This window comes from Lepidochelys olivacea (assembly GCF_965140295.1).
Source record: "Lepidochelys olivacea isolate rLepOli2 genome assembly, chromosome: 15".
In the NCBI taxonomy this organism is placed as follows: Eukaryota; Metazoa; Chordata; order Testudines; family Cheloniidae; genus Lepidochelys; species Lepidochelys olivacea.
Genome location: NC_140425.1, coordinates 12269970 through 12296689, shown reverse-complemented (window position 1 = coordinate 12296689; position 26720 = coordinate 12269970). Strand labels below are relative to the sequence as shown.

The following is a 26720-nucleotide window of genomic DNA, read 5'->3' as shown; positions in this document are numbered from 1 at the left end:
CTCAATTTAGAGGTTTTATTCTGATTTAAAATTGAAACTGTCCTTCATCTTTTTGGAGAAGGAAGTCCATTCAAATATCTCATTGCAGTGCAGCTAGTAAGAATGGTGTAGCAGCTGCAAAAATTGTGGGATATAGAATTTTTCCTTTTATAAGGGAAGGGAAAAGTCTCCCTGTCCAAATCCTGAGCTGTATTATAGATCTAGGCCAGAGTGAAGGCGCTATCTTGCCAATCTGGGTTTTAAGGAGGGCTTTAACTCTGTCTGAAGGGAAAAGAAGTCCTGTGCTTCTGAACAATACATTGTTACATAATCTCTTGTTCAAAGAGAACTCATTTAGGTTCTTAACTTGCACATTCTGTTTCCTGAGAGATCTTTTGATATGTTTTTTCATTCATTTCATTCATACGGGACAGATGTCCTAGATTATGTGTTCCTTATTGTTAAATGTTTTCCCAGATCTCCACTCTTTTTGCTTATTTCTTTATGGTGCTATGTGGACCATGATGACATCGATCTTTCAATGACACACAAATTCTAGAAGTGTCAACACTGACCACCACCTTGTGTGTAATAATTGGAGGCAGGTCTCTTCAGTCTTTTTAATCCCTCCTCCATTAGCTGGACCTAATTGCTCCTTACCTCTGTCATGTGTGTTCCTCTTTCATACTCAGTGGCCTCTCCACAAAGTTAATTTTCCACCATGCTTTGATTGCATAGTCATAGGTGTTGTAGGAAAACCCAAGATAGAAAGAAAATGCCTTTTTTCAAGAACATCTTTCAGAATTTTCTTTTTTTTGTAACCTCCCAAATCTGTAGTCCTTGTTCCTTAGGGCCAGGAAATTTTTTTACTCTGTTTCCGGTGTACACTGATTTGAAGAAATGAATAATTAAGTAAGGCCTAGTCTTAATTTGCTGTGGCTTAACCTCTTCCAAAAGAAATTCAGACTATCTATACCTTCTGTTCTCTCCGTCAAGGAGCTAGAGGGTCCACATATGCACTTCTATCTATCAGTGCTTATTCCCACAGTTGCTTTTTCTACTTCAGTGTTAGATACTCCTTTTCTCATTCCCTTGTTCTCTGTCTTGCTGTCAGCACAGAATTAGCAGCTTTCTGTGCAAGTGACTGATACAGATGATTGAATTTGGCCAGCTTCAAAGATCATATAATCTGTGGATATTCCCATAAATTCTCTCTTCTGCACAGCAAGCTAACTTAAAGAAGTCAAAATTCATTATTTGGCTGATCTATGACTTGTAAGAATGGGCAATAATCTCCAACAGTGAGGACTGGCACAAGGAGATGCCAAACGTGCCAGGTGGTTTCAAGAACAGTGTGAACTTTGGAGTTGCCACATTAAAAGATTTGCAAGTGTAATGTTCATCTTAGGTCCTTTAGAAGGATGGTTTGTGCAGCAGCCAATCGCCATCAATAAGAAATTAGTCAAACAGCAACTGAATGAATAGTGAATGAATGAGAAATTCCACCACCACATTCAGTTCTCAACCCAAGAGAATGAAAAGTATAGTTCTCAAGACTTCTCTCAATAGTCCATAGACGTAAGCTCTCATTTCATGTCATAAGATGTCTAACAGCCCTATCCTCTTTTCTTCATAAGAATTGAGGAAATGACAGCACAATCTTGTATTGACCAAGGAGAGATCAGTGAATTCTTGTCATTCTTCTCTTTCTGATGCTTCAACCCCATGTTCTGCAGTAATGACCATTATGATGCAGCCGTAACTTTTTAGTAGACATCCAAGGCTATGTCACAGTGGTTCAGGGGTGCTGGAACAATTTTTATGGTGGGGGTGCTGAGAGCCATTGAACCAAACTGTAAACCACGTCAAACCTGGGGGTGCGGCAGCACTCCTAATTCCAGCACCTATGCAGTGGTTCAGAATTTGTGCTGAACTAAAAACAAGAAGATCCATCAGGGTTGTAATTCAAACACATTCCTTTTTAGTCAGCCTAGTAAGGATTAGTGGTTCTACTGATAAGGGATGTTCCTTCAGAATGAACATCAAGAGTGAATTTCCTTGAAGCACTGTGCTGTCAAACTTTATAATGTCCATTGCATTTGTTTTACATTATTTACAAGTTCAAAGCAATATAAGTATGAAAATAAAATGAATTATAGAGAAAATGCATTACTGAAGACTGAATGATTTTGATAATGTAGAGTGAAAAGTTGCTGTACAGAATGATAGGTAAAGATACTTACAATCTACTTTTTTTGATATCTCCTAGTTGTTTAACTCTTTGGAGGTCCGAGCTTCTGGACACAAAGCAAGCTTACACTTCTAATGTATGTTCTGGTTTATTTATGCCTTCAGTCCACTTACGTGCCTCCAACCAAGTCAGGTTACTATCAGACTCTTCTGATTGTGTACTTTAAAATTTACTATGGTTTGGGATTCATGCATAGAGAATGTTGTCGTGTGACTGTATTGCAGGCCTTTTGTGCTTGCTGGAAGTGCCCCTGCTGTGTGCATGGACTACATATTCAATTGCTCTCTGATAGATTCAGGCTTGAGTTAATCAGTTTACTTCAGTATATCTCTTTCTACTCCCATCTATTCCCTTAGCCTTTGCTCTCAGTCTTATAAGAAATAACATAATTACAGCAAAAATTGCTTTACTTCTCTCATATCTTATCATATCCGTAGCTTACCCAGCAAGTCTGCTGAGAGGGAAAGTCTAATTCTGTGCTTTCAAAGATTCAATACATCAAAAATGCATAACGTGACTTTTGAAATCATATTCCATAACAAATATTTTCAAGACCGTAAGAAGGATTCTACTAATAAAATGCATTTAACTAAATAGGGAAGTTTGTGTTTTTGCCACCTTGCTCTTAATTATGGCTTACTGATGGGTTTAATAATTTTGGACAACAAAAACAGTTATGTTGGCCTCAGCAGTAATGTAAGCATTTCATAAATATAAATTTCAGTAAAGAGACAGTAAAAATATTTGTGAAAACTTAGAGAAAAATTAGACCCCCTTATATAAATTACTGTGAAGTTCATAAAATCCTGTACATTCTTCATATAAATCAACATCTGAATCTTCAGGCTCTTTCAATTACAAGCTATTCTTATTTATTACTTTGGCAAGCAGAATGGAAGATCTTGATATAGTAATTGGGTGCATTGTCTCCATTTATCCAGAGAATAATCCAATAAAACCAGATGCACCTTCAAAATGGTACCTACACTTTTTTGTCATCACCTCCTATTGTTATCTTTAGCCTTATCAGGGCTTGATCCTGTAAACACATGTGAATGGATTGGACTCTGAGACACAGATCGTGCAAACCCTTTAGGCACATGTGTAACTTTACTCACGTGTGTAGTCCTGTGGACTTCAACCAGATGTCCTGTTTCTGAACTGACTTCAGTGAGACTATGCACTTGAGTGAAGTTACCTCTTTGGTGTATATACAGTAACCTTCATTCTGTAGCAAGGAAATCTTGCCTGTCAAAAGATGATAGACTGTAACATGAGGCTAATGCCCAGGCAAAAACTTTGGTATGACTGAGTTAAATGCATAAAAAAATCTGTCAGTTGCTTGGCTATGTTGTAACCCAATCCTCATTTTGTAGAAAATTATGGATAAAGGTCAGTTGTAGCCCAAGTTGGACCTTTACAGTTTTGTAAGAACATGTTTGGAGGACTTTTTAGAGTCTCCAGGAGCTGCTGCCTTGAAGGAGAAGGCTCCTTCTCGGACATCATCTGTAGAGGATGAGGCTCGTGGTTGGGGGAGGCAGCCCAATTGCTAGGGATTGGATAAGCACAAGGAACACTCTATACAAATAACGCAAAGAGGGGAATTATCAAGCATGATCCCCTGGGCCCCCCACTCAAAAAAAAAAAAAAAAAAAAAAAAAAAGAGAGAGGGGAAAAAAAAGTTTGCTTAATATGTGCCAGAGAGAAACACAGGCACTGGCATGTCATGCTGCCTCAGACCCATGGCATTATCCCAACCCCAAGGTAAGCAGTAGGTGAGTTTCCAGGATGTGGGGCAAACAACCTCTGCTCCTAAAGTATGCCTGAGTAATGGTGATCCTGGTGCTTGTCTTGCCTGCCCATTAATCTAGGATTTGGGGGGATGCTTTCTTCTCCTTCCATGTACCCTTTCTTGCTAGCTACAAGGTGATTGTAAGGAGAAAGATGAGTAGAGCAGAACTTTAAGGGGAAAAACCACACACATTAGTCTGGAAATTCCAAGTTAAGATTGCACTTAAAACCTTTTCCACCCCCAAAAAGTAGCTGTATTGATGTGCTGCTGAGGTCACCCGAAAAATCTTAATTCTTTCTTTCTGCATCAAACCTCTTCCCTGCACACCTGTTTGGAGCATCTGTGAATGTCTGAGACATCTTGTTGGAGGTTTGAAGAAGTTTGCTGTCTGCAGTGAAGAACATCCTAAATCTGCTTTCTTGGCATACTTTGCCTGTAGCGTTGAACTGTGGAGAATGTGGCTTGAGTTATGTATGGCTGTCAAATATGTAAATCTAAACACCACTACCCTGAGCCCCTGACATCTGAGCTACCTAATTTTTGATCAGTCCCTGAAGAAATTTATGGCAGTTACGAGTCTATGTGAAATATCACAGCACGGCAGCACTTTGCATTTTAAATTGTATGTTTTGGTGGGAATTGTCCTGAATGTGGTCACTTACATAGAAGAGATGTCATTTTCTGGTTAATCTGTATGGTATTATAAAGGTAGGTGCAGTTCATTGTAGCAATGTAAAGACAATGAGGCATTCAGTTTAAATACTGCAGTAGTGTACAGCCTGTCTCAACAAGATTAACATGGTCCAGTTGAATCATGTCTTAATTTTCAGAATTACAGATGTGGTGATGATGTGTATTGTCTGAGGATAGAATTGTTTCTTTGCTTCCAGGTGTTCTGTGGCTGGTGATAGAGTGTCACAGCTAAGTTTCCTTGATGTCCTGAAAGTGCATTTTCATGCTTTCTACTATTACTTAATGAAATAGATAAATGTTAACTTTGAATGTTGAAGTTTTCTATTGCATTTGGGTTTTTAAAGGACACTACTATGTACTCTGAAGAGCGCTTCCCTTAATTGCTGTTTGCAAATTTAATTCCAGTGTAACATAGTTTTTTGCCTGGGAATTTCCTTAATTTTACAATCACTTCAAGAACTTTCTCAATAACAAGACTTCAGTGGAGGTTGCAATTTTCATGGACTTGGACCTCCCTTTTTATCAGACTGTGCCTCCAGTGTTTCCTCACGTAGAATTATAGAATTGTACTACTGGAAGGGACCTCGAGAGGTCATCTAGTCAAGTCCCCTGCACTTAACGGCAGCACTAAGTATTATCTAGACCATTCCTGACAGGTGTTGTCTAACCCGCTCTTAAAAATCTCCAATGATGTAGATTCCACAACTTCCCTGAACAATGTATTCCAGTGCTTAACCACCTTGACAGGAAGTTTTTCCTAATGTCCAACCTAAACTGCACTTGCTGCATGATTTCCTTCTTCCTGGTTTTCAGGCTAGACCGCTCCCTCACAACTGGCTCCCACCTTCCTGTGTCGCTGTCTCTCATCTACTATTCCAAATCTGGGCTCTGCCCCATGTGGTTGCCCTCAGGCTGCTGCTCCCATTGTGACTCTCTCGGCTATGTAGAATTTATAAACTCTGTATTGGGCCCATAATGTACATGGAAGCTGATTTTAATAATTAAATCTGTCAGCAAAACTCCGCTTCCTCTATATCATCTGCAGAAAGAAAAACCCTAGTCTGAGAGAGCATTCCTTGCCAAAGCTAACCGATTAAAATAAATTTGAAATTTGTAGGCCAAGCCATTTTGGAGTTAGGATGAGCCAAAATAATGTTCAAGAAATGAGATCACCTCATTTCTTCCATTTTTGAACCCTTCATCTCTCAAGTACTTTGTCTGATTTGCCTCAAACTTTCTAGAAATGTTCTGCTTTGGAGTAAGATCACCAAGTTCAGGCAGATTGGTTTAGTTCTGGTGAGGTTGAGGGAAGTGAGAAAAATCACGCTTATAATGGAAGGTTAGATTTCGCCCTGAAGGGACGACGCTATCATCTTGAAATTTAGTCAGTTTGAATGAAAATGAATTAAGTTGTTTCAAGTGCTACGCCAACCACTGAGTCGTCCTGCCAAGTTTTGCAGTTTTACACTTGCTCTTTCCTGTATTTTACAAACTGTAAGTGAGACTGATTGTATAAGGGAGGTGATGAAACTGACAAGACTGGTGGTGCTGTCAAATGTATAAAGAAAGCAAACTGGAAATAGAAGAAAAATTTCTCTGGTCTGAAACGTAACAGAAATCTCAGTTATTACATTTTCAGACAGAAGTGTTTTTATTTTTTATTTTTTTATTTCTAAGTTGGTGTCCATTTGAACAATGTAGAGACTGACATATTCTCGTGGTGCAATCATGGTACCTAAATAACTTGTATGATATATAAGTGATACCAGGACAGAATGTTTAATTTCGGTAGAGCAGTAGAAGTGTTCCAGTAACGGCCACACTACTGAAAACAGTGATGTTGCATTTTAGGGTATGAATCACCTTATGAGTTGGCCCTAAACAAATGGTTGACAGAACCCCCCTTTCACCCTGTAGGGAGTAGTTTAAGTTTGTCTTTTTTGCCAACAGTTTAAAAGGCAAGTACTGTTGGTTTAGATCTAGGATCATGGTGAAAGGCTGCCATGAGTATGCTTTAGAGCCTGTAGTCGAAAAGAAACGGTTGCATTCCCCTCAGAAAAGCCAAAAGGAACTGTACTCTCTACTACATATACTGAAGTCCTTGACTGTTGCATGGGAAACCAGAACATATAAGTCTAAACATGTAATCAGATGATATTCTGGAATCTTAATTTTTGTTTTTAATAAGGTGTTTTATTACCTTGACGTACACTAGCATTTTACATATGGGCTGAAATGCCTCTTGAACCTATTTGGGGCATTTTAACACAGACTGTGCTAAGTGATGATCTGTGGTTCTTTTTGTTAAGCTAGTTTCAGCTTAGATGTATGAGGTATTTCTCTTCCCCCCAATTGCATTGGTCTTGTAGTACAGGTAGTTGCAGAATCTCCCCTTGAGTTTTTCATACGGGTTTCCACTCACAGCCACTGGAGGGTTGTGTGAAAATACTCAATGTTTATTAATATTTTTTAAACCTTAGGGATAGTTTTAAAAACCAAACTTTGCATAATGAGATGTCAATCTAGTTTAATAAATGGGCAATCCTGGTTCATAAAGGCAAGGCTTTGTCAACCTGGTTGAATCCTTGCTTTTCATTGATGGTAATACTGAATTTTCTACTATAATCTGTGGTGCTGCCAAGCTTTTTCTGTTGTCATATTCGTCATGTTGCCATCCATAACTCTCTTGTCTTGATACCACCTGTTCCTTCATAAGTTATAATTTGGCTACTTATGATTTTAGTTACAGTAAATTAAGCAATTTCTAGGCAGCAGCTTTCCAAATAGTATCACCTGTAGCACCTCTCGTTAATGATTTTAAAGATTACATTTTACAAAACCTCTGAGAAGTATTATCCTCATTTCAGAGATGGGGAAACTGAGGTATCAAGGTGAAGTGCCTTGCATAAGGGACACAGCAAGTCAGTGGAAGACCTGGGAAGAGAACCGGAACTCCTCTCCTGGCTCTCAAACTGATGTTCTAACCCCTAGGGTGTGCCACCAAATTAATCATAAATTGTATTGCAACATATTTATACCTTTTTAGGCTAAATCAGAATTAAAGTATCTCAAGATGCTTTTTATAAGAAGCAAGAAAGACTGCCCATGCTAAGCTCATGCCCATTCATAAGATCTGCAATTAAAATCATGTTTGAATGGGACAAAAATGCTACGATCTGTCTATTTGCTCGGCAAGGTGTGGCTGTAGGAGTGAAGAACGTTCTTTCACAGAACTCTACTCACTGACATGTAACCCAAACTTCTTTTGCTCTTTTTAGGTGATTACAGACTTGGAAGAACAGCTGAACCAGCTGAGTGAGGACAATGCAGAACTGAACAATCAGAATTTCTTCCTGTCAAAGCAGCTTGATGAGGCCTCTGGGGCCGATGATGAGATAGTACAGCTGCGAAGTGAGGTTGACCACCTCCGTCGAGAGATCACTGAGAGGGAGATGCAGCTCACCAGTCAGAAACAAGTGAGAGTTTAGAAATTCTGTTTGAAATCTCTTCAGGACACTTATCCACTTGCAAGACTCTGACTAGCTAGAAATTCTTTCTGATTTGGAGAAATAATGGAGGGCATTTATAACTTTTATAGCAACTTGATCCTACAATGATCGCTCTGGGAGGGAGTGTAAAAATGCATTGAGATCTTTAGTATGTCCCTTTGTGGCTCACTGCAACATTGGCAAAGAATGGTGCTTCCTAGTGGTTCATTTTTGCTTGTGGCTAAAGCCATGATGAGGCATTGCTGACATTAAAGGCAACTAGGGTTAAATACATAAAGATACAGGCCTAGAAATAAATGAGATGTGACTTACCAGTTGATGGTGAGGATTTGCATGTACTGTAATTGAAATGGTGAAGCCGTATCTGAAAAAGTGCATGTTTGATGTGGGAAGTGAGAATTAATGGGAAGATTTATTTTTAGACAATGGAGGCCTTGAAGACAACATGCACAATGCTAGAAGAGCAGGTGATGGACTTGGAGGCCCTGAATGATGAACTGCTAGAGAAGGAACGTCAGTGGGAAGCATGGAGAAGCATTCTAGGGGATGAGAAGTCCCAGTTTGAATGTCGGGTGCGAGAGTTACAGAGAATGTTGGACACAGAGAAACAGAGCCGGTATGGCTTTTCTCTTCATTAATCTTTGTGTAAAAGTGCTCTGTGGAATATAGTTCAATATATACATATAGAATGTGAGACATGAATCTGCACCCAATATTTATTTATATGAGCTAAATCTGGAAGATGGCTATTTAAACTGATACACGTGACTCTCCAGTGATATCTGTTCCCTTTTTTTCCTGTGCAAGGGCACTGAATTCAGAAAATAGTATTTCTAACTGTAACTTGCAAGCTATCTTTCAAACTAAATCTGGACTGTACCATGATATGGTAAACTCATTTTTGATTCTCATTCCTTGTTCTGGTGACTTTGAATTCCCAAGCAGTAGTTTCAGCAGGGGCTGAGAACAGGATTGTATAATGTGGAAGCACCACAATAAGATGACTGGCTATATAAGCCAACACTGTGAATTTGAGGCAAAACTCTGAAAGTGTCTACTGATGTCCTAGCATCCTAGGAAGAGGTCAGTCCCAGAGAGGAAATCATCAGGTAACAACATTTTTTCCATTTTTAATACAGAGTGCGAGCAGATCAGCGTATTACTGAATCCCGCCAGGTGGTAGAACTAGCTGTTAAAGAACACAAAGCGGAGATTCTTGCTCTTCAGCAAGCACTGAAAGAGCAAAAACTCAAAGCTGAGAGTCTTTCTGACAAGGTCAGTGTCTTTTTACCTTAATCTTCTATATATACGCTAAAGAAAAATGTGTCAACTCAGGTGTTCATGATAGAAATGTTGTTTTGAGCTGAACAGTCGTTTTCAGTTGGAGGGATAAATTTTACAAAAAGACTGAGGCCTCTCTTGTTGAGGATGCAATTCTGAAGGCCAGGAGCCTAGCTTTCCCATCAGTTAAATCTAACACAAACATCCTGACATCATGGGGGTTAATGAAATCTCTAAGAGCTGATGTGACATCCACATTTGAGCAGCAACAGCCAAAACCCAGTTTTCTGGGTTTCTAAAAAAAGCAATAGGTAATATTTTTCATTCTAGCCTTTTATGTTTGACTGGTGAATTTGGATTTTAAGATCTTTGTGTCTTATAATATTTGTTAGCATCTATGACTATTTATATATATATATATATATATATATATATGTCTGTCCCAACTGCCTAGCTCAATGACTTGGAGAAGAAGCATGCAATGCTGGAGATGAATGCACGCAGTTTACAACAGAAGCTTGAGACAGAACGTGAGCTCAAACAGAGGCTTCTGGAAGAGGTAAGGGCTACCCTGTGAGGGGATTTCATGTTATAAAAATTTCGATGGAAGGATCCACAATGCAAACCCACAAAAATAGTTCTACTAGGTTTAAATGAAGCTAGAAAATTCAGAGTTAGTGCCAAAGATCCAGGTTGCTACTCTATCCTTCCTTAATGTTGCTGTGGAGAATAGAAAGTAAATCAAAATGGTGTGTTAGTTTTCACTTCGCAGAAGGGTTATCCCAGAGATGATGACTCATCACCTATCGCATTTAAGGTGGTTTTGGTTTTGCCTCATCATAGCCTTGGCATTTTGGTGGCTCTGTATGCTTTGGTTGGTTGTGCGAAAAGATGGCTTGAGGTTTTTAAGGTGCCAGAAGAAGGGAAGCAGAGGTGATTCACACCTAGCTCCTTCTGCCACAGGTCGGGGGCAGAGACCTGAGCACTTTGTATTAAATTTAATCTCCCAGATCAACCAAATATGCAGATGCTTGCCCTTGTTTCTAAGAAAAGTCTTTCTTATAGAGAAATGTTGGGGTAGCTTTTGGTGTCTGCGTGAAAGGTTTGGAAAACTGGCATGCAGAAATTCTTGATGTTGCTGTCTCCCTCACTAGTTTAGCTAGCAGATATATAGGATTTCCAAAACCCAAACAAAGCAAATTACTGCCTTCTTTATTTGTGTGTGTGTGTGTAAAAATATATTTAAAAAGGCAGCATTGCTATGAACTCATGCAAATCACTGATATTGAAGATGATAATATGGCATTTTGGGAAGAAGGAAAGATTCTGGGATTTTATAAATAGGGGAAATTAATATTTGAGCTATAAAATAAACGGATGTTTAATTTTAAGTTCTAGGAAGATGCTTGTGCTGCACGAAACATTAACATTTAAAAGCTAGTTTAAAAAACCTTTGGCCTCTGTTTTCCCACTAATAGCAAGCAAAGTTGCAGCAGCAAATGGATCTGCAAAAAAACCACATCTTCCGCCTGACTCAAGGCCTGCAAGAAGCTCTGGATCGAGCAGATCTTTTGAAGACTGAAAGGAGTGACCTTGAGTACCAACTGGAAAACATTCAGGTGAGGGTCAGTAAGGGAAAAAGCAAATATCAAATGAGAGGTTTTCAGTACCTGGCCTGTCATTGTTATGTGCCATTTCCTACTACTGGATGAAGTCAGCTGTGCTTGAGTGTTTGACTTCCTGCTTGGTCTTCCATACTATCACATCTCTGATTGTTATGCTGCTGTTTCTCTATTGCTGAGGTTTAATTTTCTTTTTTTTGTGTGTGGTTCACAGGTTCTCTATTCCCATGAAAAGGTGAAAATGGAGGGCACTATTTCTCAGCAAACCAAACTCATTGACTTCCTGCAAGCAAAGATGGACCAGCCAGCCAAAAAGAAAAAGGTGGGTTATAAAGGTTTGGGAGGCAGAATTCAGGAAACTAGCCATGGAGTTAAATGACTGAAGTCTTCATGATTTAGTTATTTACTGTGTATTTGAAATATTTTTTTTATTTTTATCCTTACTGCATAACACACACATTCCAGTTTAAGGAACATTATAAATGACTGAAAAAAGCTTTATCAGGCAACATGTCCTCCTTGTGGCTTGTCAGTATTTCTGTTTCCACAATGAGTCAAGTTGCAGCCCAGTAAAAACGCCTCTGCAGCAGCTGGGGAAATATGAATCTTCCCCATTTTTTAATGAAAATGTACGAACAAGTTTTTAAAATGGTAAGTATATGTGAATGTATTAGAATCAGGAAGGGTTGAACTTTTAGTTAAAGGACAGGATAGGTAGTCAGGAGTCCTATTCCCAGCTTTGCCACAGACCTCTGTGTGACCCTGAATTAAGCAATTTAATCTATACCAGTTTGTGAAATGGATATAATGTTGATCTATGTCAAGGGTGTTGAAGCTCAATTCACTAGTGTTAACACACATCGAGATCCTCTGTTAGGTGCTATAGGAAATACAAGGTATTGGTGGTGATATACAAGCAATGTACATTGCTTTTTTAAATTCAAATAAGCAAAGTTCTCAACACTTTTTTCTCTTCAACTCCAATTAAAAGCCCATCCTTTTGTACATCATAATTACCACTAGGCCCTCTGGCCTGCAGTTAGTTAGTTTTCCCTTTGCCTAGTTTAAATCATCTCTTACTAGGAGTTAGGAGTTGTCTGTGTGTTTCTGTTGCTAGGGCCTGTTTAGTCGGCGGAAAGAGGACCCTTCTTTACCCACACAGGTTCCCCTGCAATACAATGAGCTGAAAGTGGCATTGGAGAAGGAGAAGGCTCGTTCTGCTGAGCTGGAGGAGGCTTTACAGAAAACACGCATTGAACTCAGATCTGCTCGAGAAGAAGGTAGGGGGGGTAACAGAAAAGTTGAATCTGGAGAAGAGAGACATTTTGGCCCCAAAACTTGCCTTAAATTGTGCGTCTCTGTAACAGTAAAATTACTGTCTAATTCCTACTTTGTCTGCTGCTTTGAAGATGCATTAGGGCTACATGTTTTCTGCACGTTGTAACCCTTGAATGGTTACATAGAACCCACGGCTGGAAATTAGCCGCCTACTGGATGAGTTAACAAGTTGTATTTGTCTCTGTAGCTGCCCATCGGAAAATAACAGACCACGGTCATCCATCCACTCCGGCCACAGCCAGACAGCAGATCATCATGTCTGCCATAGTCCGCTCCCCAGAGCATCAGCCAACTCCCATCAGCCTGCTTGCTCCACCCTCAAGTCGCAGAAAGGAGTCCTCCACACCAGAGGGTAAGTCTCAAGGGGAATATGAAGTTGCCTGTTCCTATTCAGAATACTCATCCCGCCCCCCCCTTTTCAAAACCATCTTTTCTCTTTTTATGCAGGTGTGTATAATGACATGTGCACAAGTATTGATGAGCTCTAGGTAGCAGACTTGGATAGTAATGTGAGGGGAATTGGAGCCTAGTTTGTATGAGGGAAAGGGGTTCTGTTACCTATTTGTGAGGGATGAATTTTTGTAAAAACTCCTGTCATCATAGAAGTCTTGGATCATCCCTTCTTGCTCTTGTTCTACAGTCTAAATCTCTGCTTGAATGACATTTCAACACTACTTATTTTATAAAACTTCAGTTAAAGGCTTTCCGTCCACTTGAGGTTTTTTTTATTGATTGATTAAAAGATATCTAGTTTTTGATAGAGAATCCTTTAAATAGTGTGTCTGAAATTACACTTTTTTAAAATGGGTTTTCTGCTCCCTTGATGTTTAGTAGGTGTTTCTCAGCAAAGAATAAATTCTCTGGGAAATAGTGAAGCTGGCTAGACTCAAAGAGCTGTGAAATGCACAAAGTAAACATACTGAGGGAAAAAACGTTTTTTTGCTAACATCTGTGTGTCTTAAGTCTCAGGAAAGACTGACAATGAAAAGTGCAAACAAAATCCATTCCAGTCTTATTATTGTTCCATTATGTGCTGCTTCAAAGTCACAATGTTCTTTGTAAAATAGGGAATCATACAGAGGATATGCTGCCCTACATCAGCACAAACCAGTGCCATTGTAGGCTTTTGCTCTTCAGACTACACTTTATTTTTTCAACTACAATTCTGCATTGATCAAAAGGATGTATGAATGTTTCCTCCATGGTTGGCATATCTTTATTTGTCTAAGCTGCAACATCATTCAGCTGAGCCGAGAAATCGCTATAAAGGAAAGGAATGGCAATAGGCATGAGGAGACCCATGAATTGTGCATGGAAAGGGTAGGTACTGGGTGAGAGGAGAAGTTGGATCCTTATTAGTAAGGAATGAAGGAAGAGATGCATGCTGTTGAAAGTGTGGGGCGAGACTCATCAGCAAGAAGGATGCAATTGAAAATTTAAGGGGTTATGCTCACTTGTATATAAGAGAATTGGTATTAGGTGTCTGGATGGTCCCTGGGTGGGTCATAACAATGGGGATTGAACTCTCTAATCTAAAACCATAAGCCTCTACTGCCTGAGCTGAAAAATCCAGGTCTGTTAGCCCAATGGTTGTCATACACTCAGAAACTCACAGGTTTCCACAGGAGGTGGAAAGAGAGCCATGCTTTGTAAGCATGGATTACATAGACATAAGGAGAGATGTCCTCAATCATGGGTAAGGGATGGGTATGGGTAGCGCGGGAAGACATATGCAGCAGGGAAAGGATTTGACATGAGAGGTAAGATTTGTTCACTGCCAATCAAATGTACTGGCAGGTGCTGAGATGTGCTCGTTGGTCAGCACTGAAAGTTGGGGAAATCTGTTTTCGGTGGTATGAAGTCGGTATGCGGAAAGCATGCTCAGTATCTAGCATAGGTAAAGTGAGAGAAGCTTTGGTGAAAGGCTTGTTTGTTGGCAGCGCGGTCCTTTATGACCATCTAGTCTGACCTCCTCTATAACATAGGCCATAGAACTTTCCCAAAATTAATTCCGATATCTCTTAGAAAAAAATCCAGTCTTGATTTAAAAACGGCGAGTGATGCAGAATCCCCATGACTGTGGTAAGTTGTTCCAATGGTTCATTACCCTCACTGTTCAAAATGTCCACTCTATTTCCACCAATTTCCAAAATTGTTTAGCTTCAACCTCCAGCCATTGGATCATGTTATACCTTTTGTCTATCCCTATGACGTTTTTCCTCCTTCCAGAGTTCAGTCGGCGTCTGAAAGAGCGAATGCATCACAATATCCCTCACCGTTTCAATGTGGGGCTAAATATGAGGGCAACAAAATGTGCAGTGTGTCTGGATACTGTGCACTTTGGACGTCAAGCATCTAAATGTCTTGGTAAGAGCAGGGCGTGTGAGTGAATGGAGGGCAATTGAATGCTAGACTGGAGGGTTAACACTTCAAGTCATTCAGAATAGATTCTCATGTCCTTGTTCAGTGAAGACGGTGAGCTTCTCCACCAGCAGCCTTGATTACATTTTCTAGGTGTCAGTGGAAAGAGACTGTTCTCTTTATTTGGGAAGGCAGGTGACTGATTCCCTCTCCTAGCTACCCCATGGTTATTTTGCCCATATTGCCTTGTTAAAAGCAGCTGGGAATTGGGATAGAGTGTGACTACCAGGAACTCCTCATCAGGGAAAGTATGTTGTTTTCTGGACCAGCACTGCCTGTGAGAACTGGAGAATTCCAACTTTTTTCTTGCTCCATGAGAGTATTTGATAACATATTCTGCACCGTCAGAGACTTCACCATCCAGTTCTTTCTCCTTGCAAACAAAGATTGACAGCGTCCAATTATGAAGACCTGAAGAGTAACTGGAGGGTATACTCCATATTTGAAAACATCAGGTGGCTAGATTGAATGGGAGAGGGGGGGTCTCTGGGTGACTGGTTGGAAGCTGAATGGACTGGGCCATGTTTTCTGGTGTATGTCCTTATAAAGTTTTACTCTCTCAGAATGCCAAGTGATGTGTCACCCAAAGTGCTCAACATGCTTGCCAGCTACGTGTGGACTGCCCGCAGAATATGCCACACACTTTTCTGAAGCTTTCTGTCGGGACAAATTGAACTCTCCAGGACTGCAGCTGAAGGAGCCAAGCAGCAGTTTGCATCTGGAAGGATGGATGAAAGTGCCGAGGTATAAACACGAGTCTTTGTGCCAGAGCAGGTGGTGGCATGTATGGAGCTGTGCTGTAAATTATCGCGGATCCTGAGGCAATTTCTCTGAATTCTCTCGATATTTGCCTTTCCACTCTTGTGTTACCAATGAAATCTATCCTCCAGGGATTTGCTTGCCACTCCAATTCAGAATCTTGGTGGAAATTCTGATGTTTTATTTTGCTTGCTGTGTTTTCAGGAATAATAAGCGTGGACAGCAGGGCTGGGATAGGAAATTCATTGTCCTGGAAGGAACTAAAGTGCTAATTTATGATGCCGAAGCAAGAGAAGGTAACTTCACACGATCAATAAACAAGACTTGTCTTTTCTGTTTTCTGACATTATTCATTGAATTGAAGGGTCTAATGAATACGTTAACATTAACTATTGCTAATTTGAACTGATGTGTCTAATAAGGCAGAATTGTTTTTTCCCCCCCTTTAGGATTTTATTAACCTTATATGCTTTAAATATTGGAAATAACCTTGTGCTCCAGCTATGAAAAATCCAATGTGCTACTTACTTTCTTCCTCCAGTTCTTCATTATTTTCTCACTGCTTTCTTGTTTCTTTGTGTCTTGTTCTCATTCATTCTTCTTGTCCCTTCCCCTACTCCTGAAAGCTGGACAGCGGCCTGTGGAGGAGTTTGAGTTGTGCCTTCCTGATGGAGATGTAACTGTTCATGGGGCTGTAGGAGCTACTGAACTTGCCAATACAGCAAAGACAGGTGAGAATCAGTGCATCTGAGGTAGAATGGATTTCAACTGATCCATGAATATGGCTTGGCATCCACCAGCAGTTAACTGTGGTAGAACAGATCTCATTCTGCAGTTAACCTTTTAAACTGCTGTTCTGTAATATCATAAATCTTTCTGAGGTTACCTCTATTTCAATTAGGTATGCCTTGTGAATAGTTCAGACATCTAGCATTGGACCCACAAAGTTGATTGCTTCTCTCCCGATGGTTGAACTGTGAATGAGATACTCTTTCATTCAAATAGAGGTAAACCTTAGAGTGGCTTTATAAAGTTATTATAAAGCACGTTTAAACATAGTTCATATAAACTCCCTCCTTCAGTGCCCTCTGCCAATCTGAATTTTCAAAGTGCATGTTCTAGCAGTAAACCATTAACTAGAAATAATATGAGGCATATGGAATCAGTTATTTTCTAAGAAGAAGTAATATTTGTACTGTACTGATTGTGTGTATATATGGAATTGAACGGATTTAAAGATAATATACCTCTTGGTTTTTATATTGTAGGGTAGAGTTCAGCTATCAAAAGTAGGAACATTATTTTTCTTAAAACAGGTTATTGAATTACAATTAAAAAAAGGAAACTGTCGTCTTGTGTTGCATAAGCCAATGTTACAGACCTGGAAGAGATTACTTAGTGACTTGCTTTTAGAAATTGTACACTGTGTAGCAGTGCAGAGAAAACTATCAGGCATCGCTTCAGTCATAGGACTTATAGAAAAAGGAACTTCTCTGTTATAGCTGACACTTCTCTTCCTGTCTGAATAAAGGCTGATAGTTAATCTTTACTTAGCTTTGTGTGTATGGTTTCCATCTTTCTATCTGCTATCTATTTATTTTAGCTTTAATAGCTAGTTTGCAGCACCTGGAATGGAAAAGCCCATCTTTACTGATGGTATAAATTGTAGCAGTAAACATCCTGTTACGGTGACATCCTCTCTGCAAAGATGAAGGATGCTAATTTAAGCCAAGTGAAATTGTTCCAAGTGCTAATCCCAATTTTGTTCTCTCTGTGTAACACCTTAGATGTGCCATATATACTAAAGGTGGAGTCTCATCCACACACCACATGCTGGCCTGGTAGGACACTCTACTTACTACCACCTACTTTCCCTGATAAGCAGCGCTGGGTCACTGCTTTGGAGTCAATAGTGGCAGGAGGGAGAGTTTCCAGGGAAAAAGCTGAGGCTGATGCTGTAAGTACAAATAGATTATCTAATAATAAAATATTCTTGGAGGGAACCATTTTGAAATTTTCTTTCTTAGTATCTGACATGCTGAGTTTGAAAGGAAGTTAAACTAGTTAATATTATTTCTGTCATTAATATCATTTAATAGGAATACCATGAGCCATGGTTTACGACTTTGATGCCTCACGGTATCACACCTCCTTTCAGATCTGAAAAATAGCAAATCTCAGAAAAAGGCTTATTTTTTCCCCTCTTTTGTGATTTGTTAGCTGTTTATTCCTGACAAAAATGGCAAGTTAAGTGGTCTCACTGCTGTTTCATTCAGAACAGCCCTTTTCATTACTAGAACTTTCCTGATACAGGGAGATTGTGCTTTTTGGCATCACATATTCAAATTTTGGCTACTGAGACAATGGAAATCTGACTAGCAGGAGTAGTCCAGGATGTTAATTAGAACTCTCTTGATTTTCTTCCCAAATATTACACTGTTCGGCAGTCTCTCTTTTGAAAGTTTCTGTTTAGTTTTTTCTAACCAATTTGTGGGTGTTGAGACACACCAGGATTTTTTAAGTTGTATCACTTCACAAACGTTCCCTGTTCAAGTAAGTGTTGGGATGTGTATGTGTCTTGAAGCGAGGTCCCACTCTGTAATAAACTAGCATATGAGCCTTCTGCTAACTTCTGTGTTATTAATAGACTGATGTGACTGTTTTAGAGCCTCCTTTCTGCTTGGGCTCAAAGAGAGAGACATGCATGCTTGTTTCCTCACTTCCCTAATAGTTGTGCCTTGTTAAGTGGCAGCTTATGAACCCTTTGCAGATGGGGTCCCTACAGCTTTGACACACATTTCGTGTTGCAGAAGAACTCTGCTTTTCCACTGCTGAATGCTGTGCATAAGCAGACGGTTGCAGTTCAGATAGCAATACATTGTTTAGTGGTAGTTACAACCAGTGTAGCATGAGTCTGGGGGCAATAATGTACATGATTGTACATGCTAGCTGTTCTGGATGAGGGGATAAGGAAAATTGCTGTGAGTCAGTGCTAAGTGTTATCTAAGTGTTTGATTTGTGTTTGCCTACTTAATCACACTGTATTTTCTTTTTGTCACTTACAGAAGCTGCTTGGAAACTCTCTGTTGAAGCTTGAGGGGGAAGACCGTCTGGATATAAATTGCACAATGCCTTTCAGTGACCAGGTGATGACAATCATGGACAACACTCAACCTAGTCACTGTATACCTTGCATGAATGGAGTATGTGTATCCAGACTTGTAAATAGGAACATGTTTCCTTTTGTACCTTGGGTTTGGATTCCATTTTCCATTGGCTGGTGTTACGTGTGAGTGAAAGTTAGTCTTGGAGCATTGCTGTGATCTTCTTATATAGTGCTGACTATTCAATTTTTGTCTTTATAGGTAGTACTCGTTGGTACAGAGGAGGGTCTCTATGCCCTGAATGTGTTGAAAAATTCCTTAACACACATTCCAGGACTTGGTGCTGTTTTCCAAATTCACCTCATAAAGGATCTGGATAAACTGCTCATGATAGCAGGTATGATGGTAGGAAGATGGCAAATTTTCACTTTTATGGAAGTGTTCTGATAAATGTTCTAGTTTGTGAAGGTTAAGGGGAAACTTCCCACAGTACAATGTCAGTGGAACTTGCTTTCCCTGGATTCCTCTCTACTTTTTATGTACAGCTTTTCTGTGGTGCTTATCACAGAATCATCTCAGATTCTCATGTACACTAACGAATGAAGTAATGCTCACAATATCCCTGCACAAAGGGAGTGAGGTCTCTGTTTTTTACAGATGGGGGATTGAATAACAGAGGCCAAAATGTTCAAACCTGAGTTTCACAAGTTAGGCTTCTTAATCTATATATTTAGCACCTAAATAAAAGTGTTCTGGTTATCAGAGGTGCTGAACACTCAGGTCTGTCATTGAAGTCAGCCATAAACGTTTGCTGATTCCCACACCTCTCCTGGACTACTCTGGCTGTCTGTATAGGGGAGAGGAGCTGTTCTTTGCTAGGAGCTCTCTCAGGCAGAGCCAGTCAAGATCTTGTCCTGCTGTTTCTGTATTATTCCCACGGGTTAGCAGGGAAGCAGGCAATGCAACAGTGAGAGCAGCTCTCTTTTCCTTCCCCTCCCATGCAGTAGCAGAGATTTGCTGACCACCCCGCCCCCCACACCCCCCGTGCACAATGGAGTTGCTCTTGAGGCTGCCAGGGAAGTGGTAGGTGATGATTGGGGGTGGTGTGTGTGTCCCTTTTTGCCTCCCTGAAGTAGTGGGGCTGATGCAAACACCGTTTAAAAGTTTCAAGGCCTAACTCGGAATACATTTTCAATTTTTAATCAACTGCACTCCCTTTTCTTTGTTTTTAACAGTCTCCCTGAAGGGCCACAGATTGGGCACCAGTGCAGCCCCATGACCCTCTAATGCTCTACCAAAGGGGGGTCCCACAACACTAGCCCATGTAATATAACTAGGGCTGCTGTCATCTTCTGCTTTTTATGTCCCTAGGTCTGCATGCTAACTGGAACAATATACTTTCCCAATGGTGCTTAGCTCTCCGTCCTGCTCTTTGACTAGACAGACTAGATAGATAGCACAATTTAATATCGAAACCTCCTGTATAATGTTTGGATGGAATTAACAAAAAAGCTTCACAAATTTGCTGTATAATGTTAAGATGCCCTAGCTTTTTAAACAGTATTTCAAGTTTGTAGGAAAGAAAATAATTGTAGACAAACGTTACACCCAATGTGATTTTGAAAAGGTGATATTTCTGAAACCTCAGGGTTCCAACATGGGTCAAAGTGATCCTTAACTGTAGCCCCATGAGGCTCTACTACAGATTTGTATGGGCAGAAATGAGAAAGCACCTTTCCCTTGGAAAGGAGCGGTCTTCCTGGTAATCTAGGCAGTGCCTTCATGGGGGGCCATGTACTACTACTGTTCAGCTAGAACTAGCAACTATAAGAATCCCAAGAGACACTGCTTGTTCTCCCGGGTGTATTTATTAATCCTTTTTTAAAGTCCTCTTTCACATGGAATTATTTTTTACATGTACAGTGTTCTGTAGCTGTTACCACAGTAACAACCCATAATGAAAAGCTGCTGCTTATGTAACAGAATAGGCTCTTGCAGTGAAGAGTGAAATTCTGCCCTTGCTTGACTGACTTACACGGAAAAAATGTAACCATTCCTGTCCTTAGGAGAAGAGAGAGCTCTGTGTCTTGCTGATGTAAAGAAAGTGAAGCAGTCTCTAGCCCAGTCTCACCTCCCAGCCCAGCCTGATATCTCACCAAACATCTTTGAGGCTGTCAAGGGATGTCACCTTTTTGCTGCTGGCAAGGTAGGATATAGCTCCTTTGTGCCCTGGGCTGTACTTTAGTTTATCTGTTGATCACACGCACAGTGAGACAGTAGAAGGGATTGCCAGGTTTAATCTTCATCAAATCAGCATCTTTATTTCTTGTCATAATCAGCACATCCAGGAGCTACATCCTTGGTTTTCTGTATTTGTCTCCAAATAAAATGAGTAAAGGGGGAGGAGTGGGGAGGGGAAGGAGCTTGAAGGGTCTATCACAAATATAAACAAGCACAGACAACCAATCAGTGGAATATGCTAACCTGTTATATGATGCATACTGTGAGATAAATCTAACATAACTGACTGAAGAAGAGCTTTGTATGAGTTGAAAGCTATTGTCTTTCACCGACAGAAGTTGGTCTAATAAAAAATATTACTTCCTCCCCCTTGTCTCTCTGGTTGTAGACTTTTGCTCTCCATTTTTAGACTCCTACGATTAATAAATTTCTTATTCCTCTGTCTTTGCTCTTGAACACAGGGTGATTCTTACCAAGGTAGTAAATTTGCTCATACAGTTGTATCATCATTCAACAATGTTCAGAGTGTTTGCCAATTTCAGTGTGAAACACTTGGCCACTGCAGAAGTTTTCAGCAGGAACTGCTTATGCAGATTACTCATATCTTTGACAAGTTGAACATCATTCATTTCAAAGCATTGTTTCAGATACAGGTTCAAGAGGTTAAAGATCTAACCTGCCTTGGTTAATTTGGGTTAATTATCGCTCTTAATAGAAACATCATTCTATTAAAAGCTTCCTGTTCTTTTAATTAACTTGCTTCAACTACAAAAGAAATCACAGAAGCAGTCTGGATGTGTGCTGTCCCTTAGGAGTGTGAAAAGGCTTTTCATTGTTTCACTAATCTGCAGTTACGCCACACTGTCCTATTACAAATATTACCCACTCATCTCTGCCAACATCTGGGTACCTTTCACCAAAGAGAACTGTTTCACGTGTTCAAAATGTTTTCCACGGCTTTAGTGTGAACGTCCGTATTGCTATCTCTAACCATATTTTTAACCCACCCTGTAGGTTGAGAACGGACTCTGCATCTGTGCAGCGATGCCCAACAAAGTGGTGGTTTTGCGCTATAATGAGAGCCTCAGCAAGTTCTGCATCAGGAAGGCAAGTTTATTGATTTCTCTCAGTAGTTCACATGTTCATAACAATCCAGTGCGAGACTCCACTCTGCTGAGGAGCAAGTGCCTAAAACCTATGTTGCTCATACAGATTTTGCTTGCTAGCTAAAGTGACAGTAAATTGTAACCTGCTCCAGTTAAAATCAGAGCTGCTGGCAATTTTGGGTATGTCTACGCTGCAATTAAAAACCCGTGGCTAGCCTATGCCAGCTGAATCGGGCTCAGGCTAAGGGGCTGTTTAATTGCAAGTGTCCAATCCACTTGAGTCTTGAGAGAACCTAACTGTTTTTTTTTAAACCAACTTTGTTAAAAATAAAAATTCTTCATTCTCTCATTTAAAGTATGTTAAAAAAATAAATTTGATTGGCAGCCCCCCTCCAGCAGCCCCCCCCATGCAACTCTTGCCTTTAAGGCCTGGAGGTGCCCAATTTTATAGTGCCTCAACCTAGTTGACCGTTAATATGTAACACTGTGTATAACTAAGGATCATTGCTTTACTCTGACTCTGCTTCTCAAATCTCTACACCCCCATAATGGGGCCGTACAGTGAACACCACAGCATGCTATTTAGAGTATTAGTCTAATTTGTAGCTGACAGAGGTGTAGCTGACAGTTGCCTGGTCTGTCTGAAAGAAACCAGTGCAATCTTTTGGCTTTTTACAGATGCAAAAGCGGATCTGGCTGTAACTGTTCTACCACTTCTAATGGTAGCTGGAGTTCAACCAGACCCATAGCGTGCGCACCTGCCCCCTAAATAGCCAGTAAAATCCCCTCCAGGAGGGAACTCATGGAAAATTAATACTAGTTCTGCCAGCAAGAGAACAGTTCCTCCTGCTGGAGACTGCAGGCGGCAGTTGTTAAACACCTTTTATAGAGGGAAATATTGCCGCTCAGAACCCTACGTAATAAGAGAAATGTTTAAACAAACACAGGGGAGCTAATGGAACAGAAGAGTTGAATAAGGATCATCTAGGCTCATGCCAATGTGCCTTGTCCTTCTCTTCCAGGAGATTGAAACTTCAGAGCCCTGTAGCTGTGTCCATTTGACCAATTACAGCATCATCATCGGAACCAACAAGTTCTATGAAATTGAGATGAAGCAGTATACCCTGGAGGGTAGGAGACCTTTCCTGTCGTACATTAAACAGCTCTGTGAATGTTCCTTTGGGGTAGATACTTGTCTACTACCTAAATGGGAACAAGGGGTATGAATTTACAGAAAAGCTGGTGCTGACGTTGCTGTTCCTTTCTACCCCTTTACAGAGTTTCTCGATAAGAATGACCACTCCTTAGCCTCTGCTGTGTTTGCTTCTTCCACCAATAGCTTCCCAATCAGTATCATACAGGTGAACCCTACAGGACAGAGGGAGGAGTACCTGCTTTGTTTCCATGGTAAGTGTATCATGTGGCTGCTGGACTAGCTTGATCATCTGCACAGCATTTGTCACAAGATACCTGGGAACTGTACTGATGGGAGGCTAGCCATTGGGTGTGCATGATCATATAGGTAACATTATTGCTGGAAATGGCATGTTAGACTGTAGGTCATATTGTTCATTGTAAAATATAAAGGATGTAGACCCTAAAGGGGCAAGACACTGATCCCATCTGTTAAAATACATTGGTCAGATTCCTTCTGGGTTATGTTAAAATCTCTGTGCCTGTCAGTCAGTCAGTTTTTCTTTGAGCGTCCTCTGCATATTCCCACTCGTGTGATGGTCCAACCAGCGCAGCGTGAACCAGTAGGACTGTAACTAGCAATGGTCACTGGAGCACTCCTGCACCTCCCTGGCCAATCCCCTCGGTGAACATTGAACATTCCAGGGCAAAAGTATAAAAGGGGGCGTGGCACTCCAGCCGCCTAAATTACATCCAGCTGCAAGCAGCTGAATGCATGAGGAACTGCTTTGGGGTGCTCCTGGATCCATAGCTTATTAGCTAGTTAATAATTTTATAGTTAGATTTCATTAGCAGTTTGTTAGATCGTTAACTAGTTGAGTATTAGGTGAAGTTAGTTATAAGTCTGCAGTTCAGAAATGGCAGAACTGAAAAAGAAAAAGCCCTGTTTGAAAAGACGTGTGTCACATCCGGCAATATTTGTGGCATCTGACACTCATGCTGGATATTTGGCATCTCTGGTTGAGGGACACTCACCTTCAAAATGCTGGTTTGCTTGACTTATACAACATGAGTGAAAAAGAGCAGACAGAACAGGCTTCAGACGATTTTATTACAAGAAGCACTGTCAGCAAAACCACCTGGAATTGGGCAAGTAAAAGGTCTGAACAAGTATGAGGCCAGTGTTGGCTCTGAGTGAATCTGGAGGGAAGAAGGACAAACCATCCACCTCAGTATGTCGTACGAAAGGATCTGGAAGTGGGACGCATCTGAAGAGGAAACTACTGAGTTGCCAGTCCCTGTTTCCAGAGTCGATCCACAACAAAAGGCTACAGCTGTTCTGGCGAGCATGAGCACCCCAGCCCTGTCTGTCAGCCTCTTTGCAAAGAGCAAATCCCCAGAGAGACCCATCTGACCAGAGGGTATTCAGGGAACCTACCCTGGGGAAAAACATTCTTCTTCAGACGCTGTGGTATTGGGTCTAAATGAGTGCCAAGCCCACTTTTATCCCCTCGCCTTGGAACCGTTTGTTCACTGAGGGGAGAGGGAGGGTACTGCATGAACTTGCTAGAATTCTACCTGTTCATGCTGCATCTGTCAGAGCATCCCAGGAGTGTGAACTTAGAATCCATTTTGAAGAACTCATTATAGGTAAATAACTTTCATTTCTATGCCAGTGATGAAGAGAATACAATGTGATCTTTTAAATGAATGTTCAGTGCAAATAGATGTTTAATCACTCTGATTAAACATTCCTGGCTTTCTAACTTAAACTAGAGGATTCCTTATGTGATGCAATGACTTCCATAGAAAGATTGCTCCTTTCATCTCAGTGGAGAAACAAAGGGTTACAAGCTACTTTTTGATGTAATTGTTTTTGTTGATCCTTTAATCCAATGTCCTAGAAGTTCACAAAGCACCTTTAATTCCAACAGTAGTAATCCTTCCGGTATTTACTATAACTGTCCGCTTGGGCAGGAGACGCACTTTTATGACTCATATTTCTGTGTTTCTCCTATTTGGAGATGCTGAGTTCCTAGAAGGGTAAGGAATAACAATTTTACCTTACTTGGTATAAAGAGGACTTGGACTGCAACAACTGAACTATTGAAATTATTCCTAAACCAGCAGTGTTTGCAAGCATTATGTCAATGAGGGTAATTTAATTCTGGCTACTGTAGAACTCACCAGCTGCAAAAGATGGCCCTCCTATTTCTGTTGTAAAAACCCACCTTTGCTTGCCTTCCTCCCTTTTAAAAAAAAAAATCCAGCCACAAGCAAATGACACTGGTGATTGTTCTCTGCAGAGTTTGGTGTCTTTGTGGATTCCTATGGAAGGCGCAGTAGGACAGAGGACCTGAAATGGAGTCGCTTGCCTTTGGCTTTTGGTAGGTATTGAACAACGTTTACCAGTTTTGTACTGGTTCCACCCAGTTCCAGTGTTCCAAAATATTCAGCATTCTGGGGGTTGTCACATCCCAGAAACAGCCCAGTGGGAAGGACCCCCTTCAGACTCAGTGGTTTCTAGTGGTTACAAATAATTATAAACCTAAATGGATGTAGCAGCCTTTCTGAAGCATGAAGAATAAGAGGAAAATGAAATCAAAGTGATGTATTTGATTAATATTCCCAGCCTGACAATGACTAAATTGGCCACTGGAATTTTTAATGATGGATGCTTGGATGTCTCTAAATAGTCAAGAGTCTGGCTTATCAAAATGAAACCACAGGGGCTTTTGCAGTTCCTAACAGATTTTTTCCGGTTAATAGTCCATTTTTAAATCCCTTTTGTGTGATGTTATGATTGATATAATGGTATTGGAGCAGACAGGCACAAGACAAGGCTTCTCTATGCTTGTTTCTTCCCATTTAGCCATATAGTATATAGCGCTGCACAGAAAACCCACATCCTTAGTCTTCCCTACAGATTGCAGGAGGGCAAGAAAATGTTATCTTCATCCCGCAAGTTTCCTGACTAATTTTTACTAATGTAGAATCTGTGCATGGTGTTCTTTCTCTGCTGCAGCCTACAGAGAACCCTACCTGTTTGTGACTCATTTCAATTCCCTTGAAGTGGTTGAGATTCAGGCTCGTGCTTCTCTAGGGTAAGTCATGCTCTGCTCAGCGCTTTGAAGAGAAGAACTATGATTTGCTGCAGGGGTGGAGGCTTTCCAAGAATAACATACAACAAGCAGATTATAAAGATTTTTTTTTCTCTCCCCTTCACTCAGCACTCCTGCACGAGCCCACTTGGATATCCCAAATCCCCGGTATCTAGGGCCAGCAATTTCATCTGGAGCAATTTACCTGGCCTCCTCCTATCAGGACAAATTAAGAGTGATCTGCTGTAAGGGAAATCTAGTGAAGGAGTCCAACAATGAACACCACAGAGGATCCTCCGCTACACGCAGGTAGGCGTTACTGTTCTACGTTCAGTGCCATTCCTCATGCTATGTATGCAGCATTAGTTCTAGACCCCTTTCTCCAATCT

At 40.6% G+C, this 26720-nt stretch overlaps 1 protein-coding gene across 5 annotated transcripts in view; it reads left to right on the top strand.

Moving 5' to 3' along the window:
* CIT (citron rho-interacting serine/threonine kinase) overlaps window positions 1-26720 on the top strand; it is a 101645-nt gene that overhangs the window by 64973 nt on the left and 9952 nt on the right. For 4 of the 5 annotated variants that reach the window (XM_084648954.1, XM_084648953.1, XM_084648951.1 and 1 more), the window contains 22 exons: window positions 7994-8191; window positions 8647-8840; window positions 9364-9499; window positions 9960-10064; window positions 10984-11124; window positions 11342-11449; window positions 12245-12407; window positions 12653-12817; window positions 14695-14832; window positions 15450-15630; window positions 15850-15941; window positions 16272-16376; window positions 17433-17602; window positions 18711-18791; window positions 19011-19146; window positions 20816-20955; window positions 22005-22097; window positions 23119-23227; window positions 23375-23503; window positions 25537-25617; window positions 26256-26334; window positions 26461-26640. In XM_084648954.1, the coding sequence (XP_084505080.1) occupies window positions 7994-8191; window positions 8647-8840; window positions 9364-9499; window positions 9960-10064; window positions 10984-11124; window positions 11342-11449; window positions 12245-12407; window positions 12653-12817; window positions 14695-14832; window positions 15450-15630; window positions 15850-15941; window positions 16272-16376; window positions 17433-17602; window positions 18711-18791; window positions 19011-19146; window positions 20816-20955; window positions 22005-22097; window positions 23119-23227; window positions 23375-23503; window positions 25537-25617; window positions 26256-26334; window positions 26461-26640 (2924 nt within the window). The remainder of the gene's footprint in view (window positions 1-7993; window positions 8192-8646; window positions 8841-9363; window positions 9500-9959; window positions 10065-10983; window positions 11125-11341; window positions 11450-12244; window positions 12408-12652; window positions 12818-14694; window positions 14833-15449; window positions 15631-15849; window positions 15942-16271; window positions 16377-17432; window positions 17603-18710; window positions 18792-19010; window positions 19147-20815; window positions 20956-22004; window positions 22098-23118; window positions 23228-23374; window positions 23504-25536; window positions 25618-26255; window positions 26335-26460; window positions 26641-26720) is intronic. The other variant, XM_084648952.1, reaches the window with a different exon arrangement.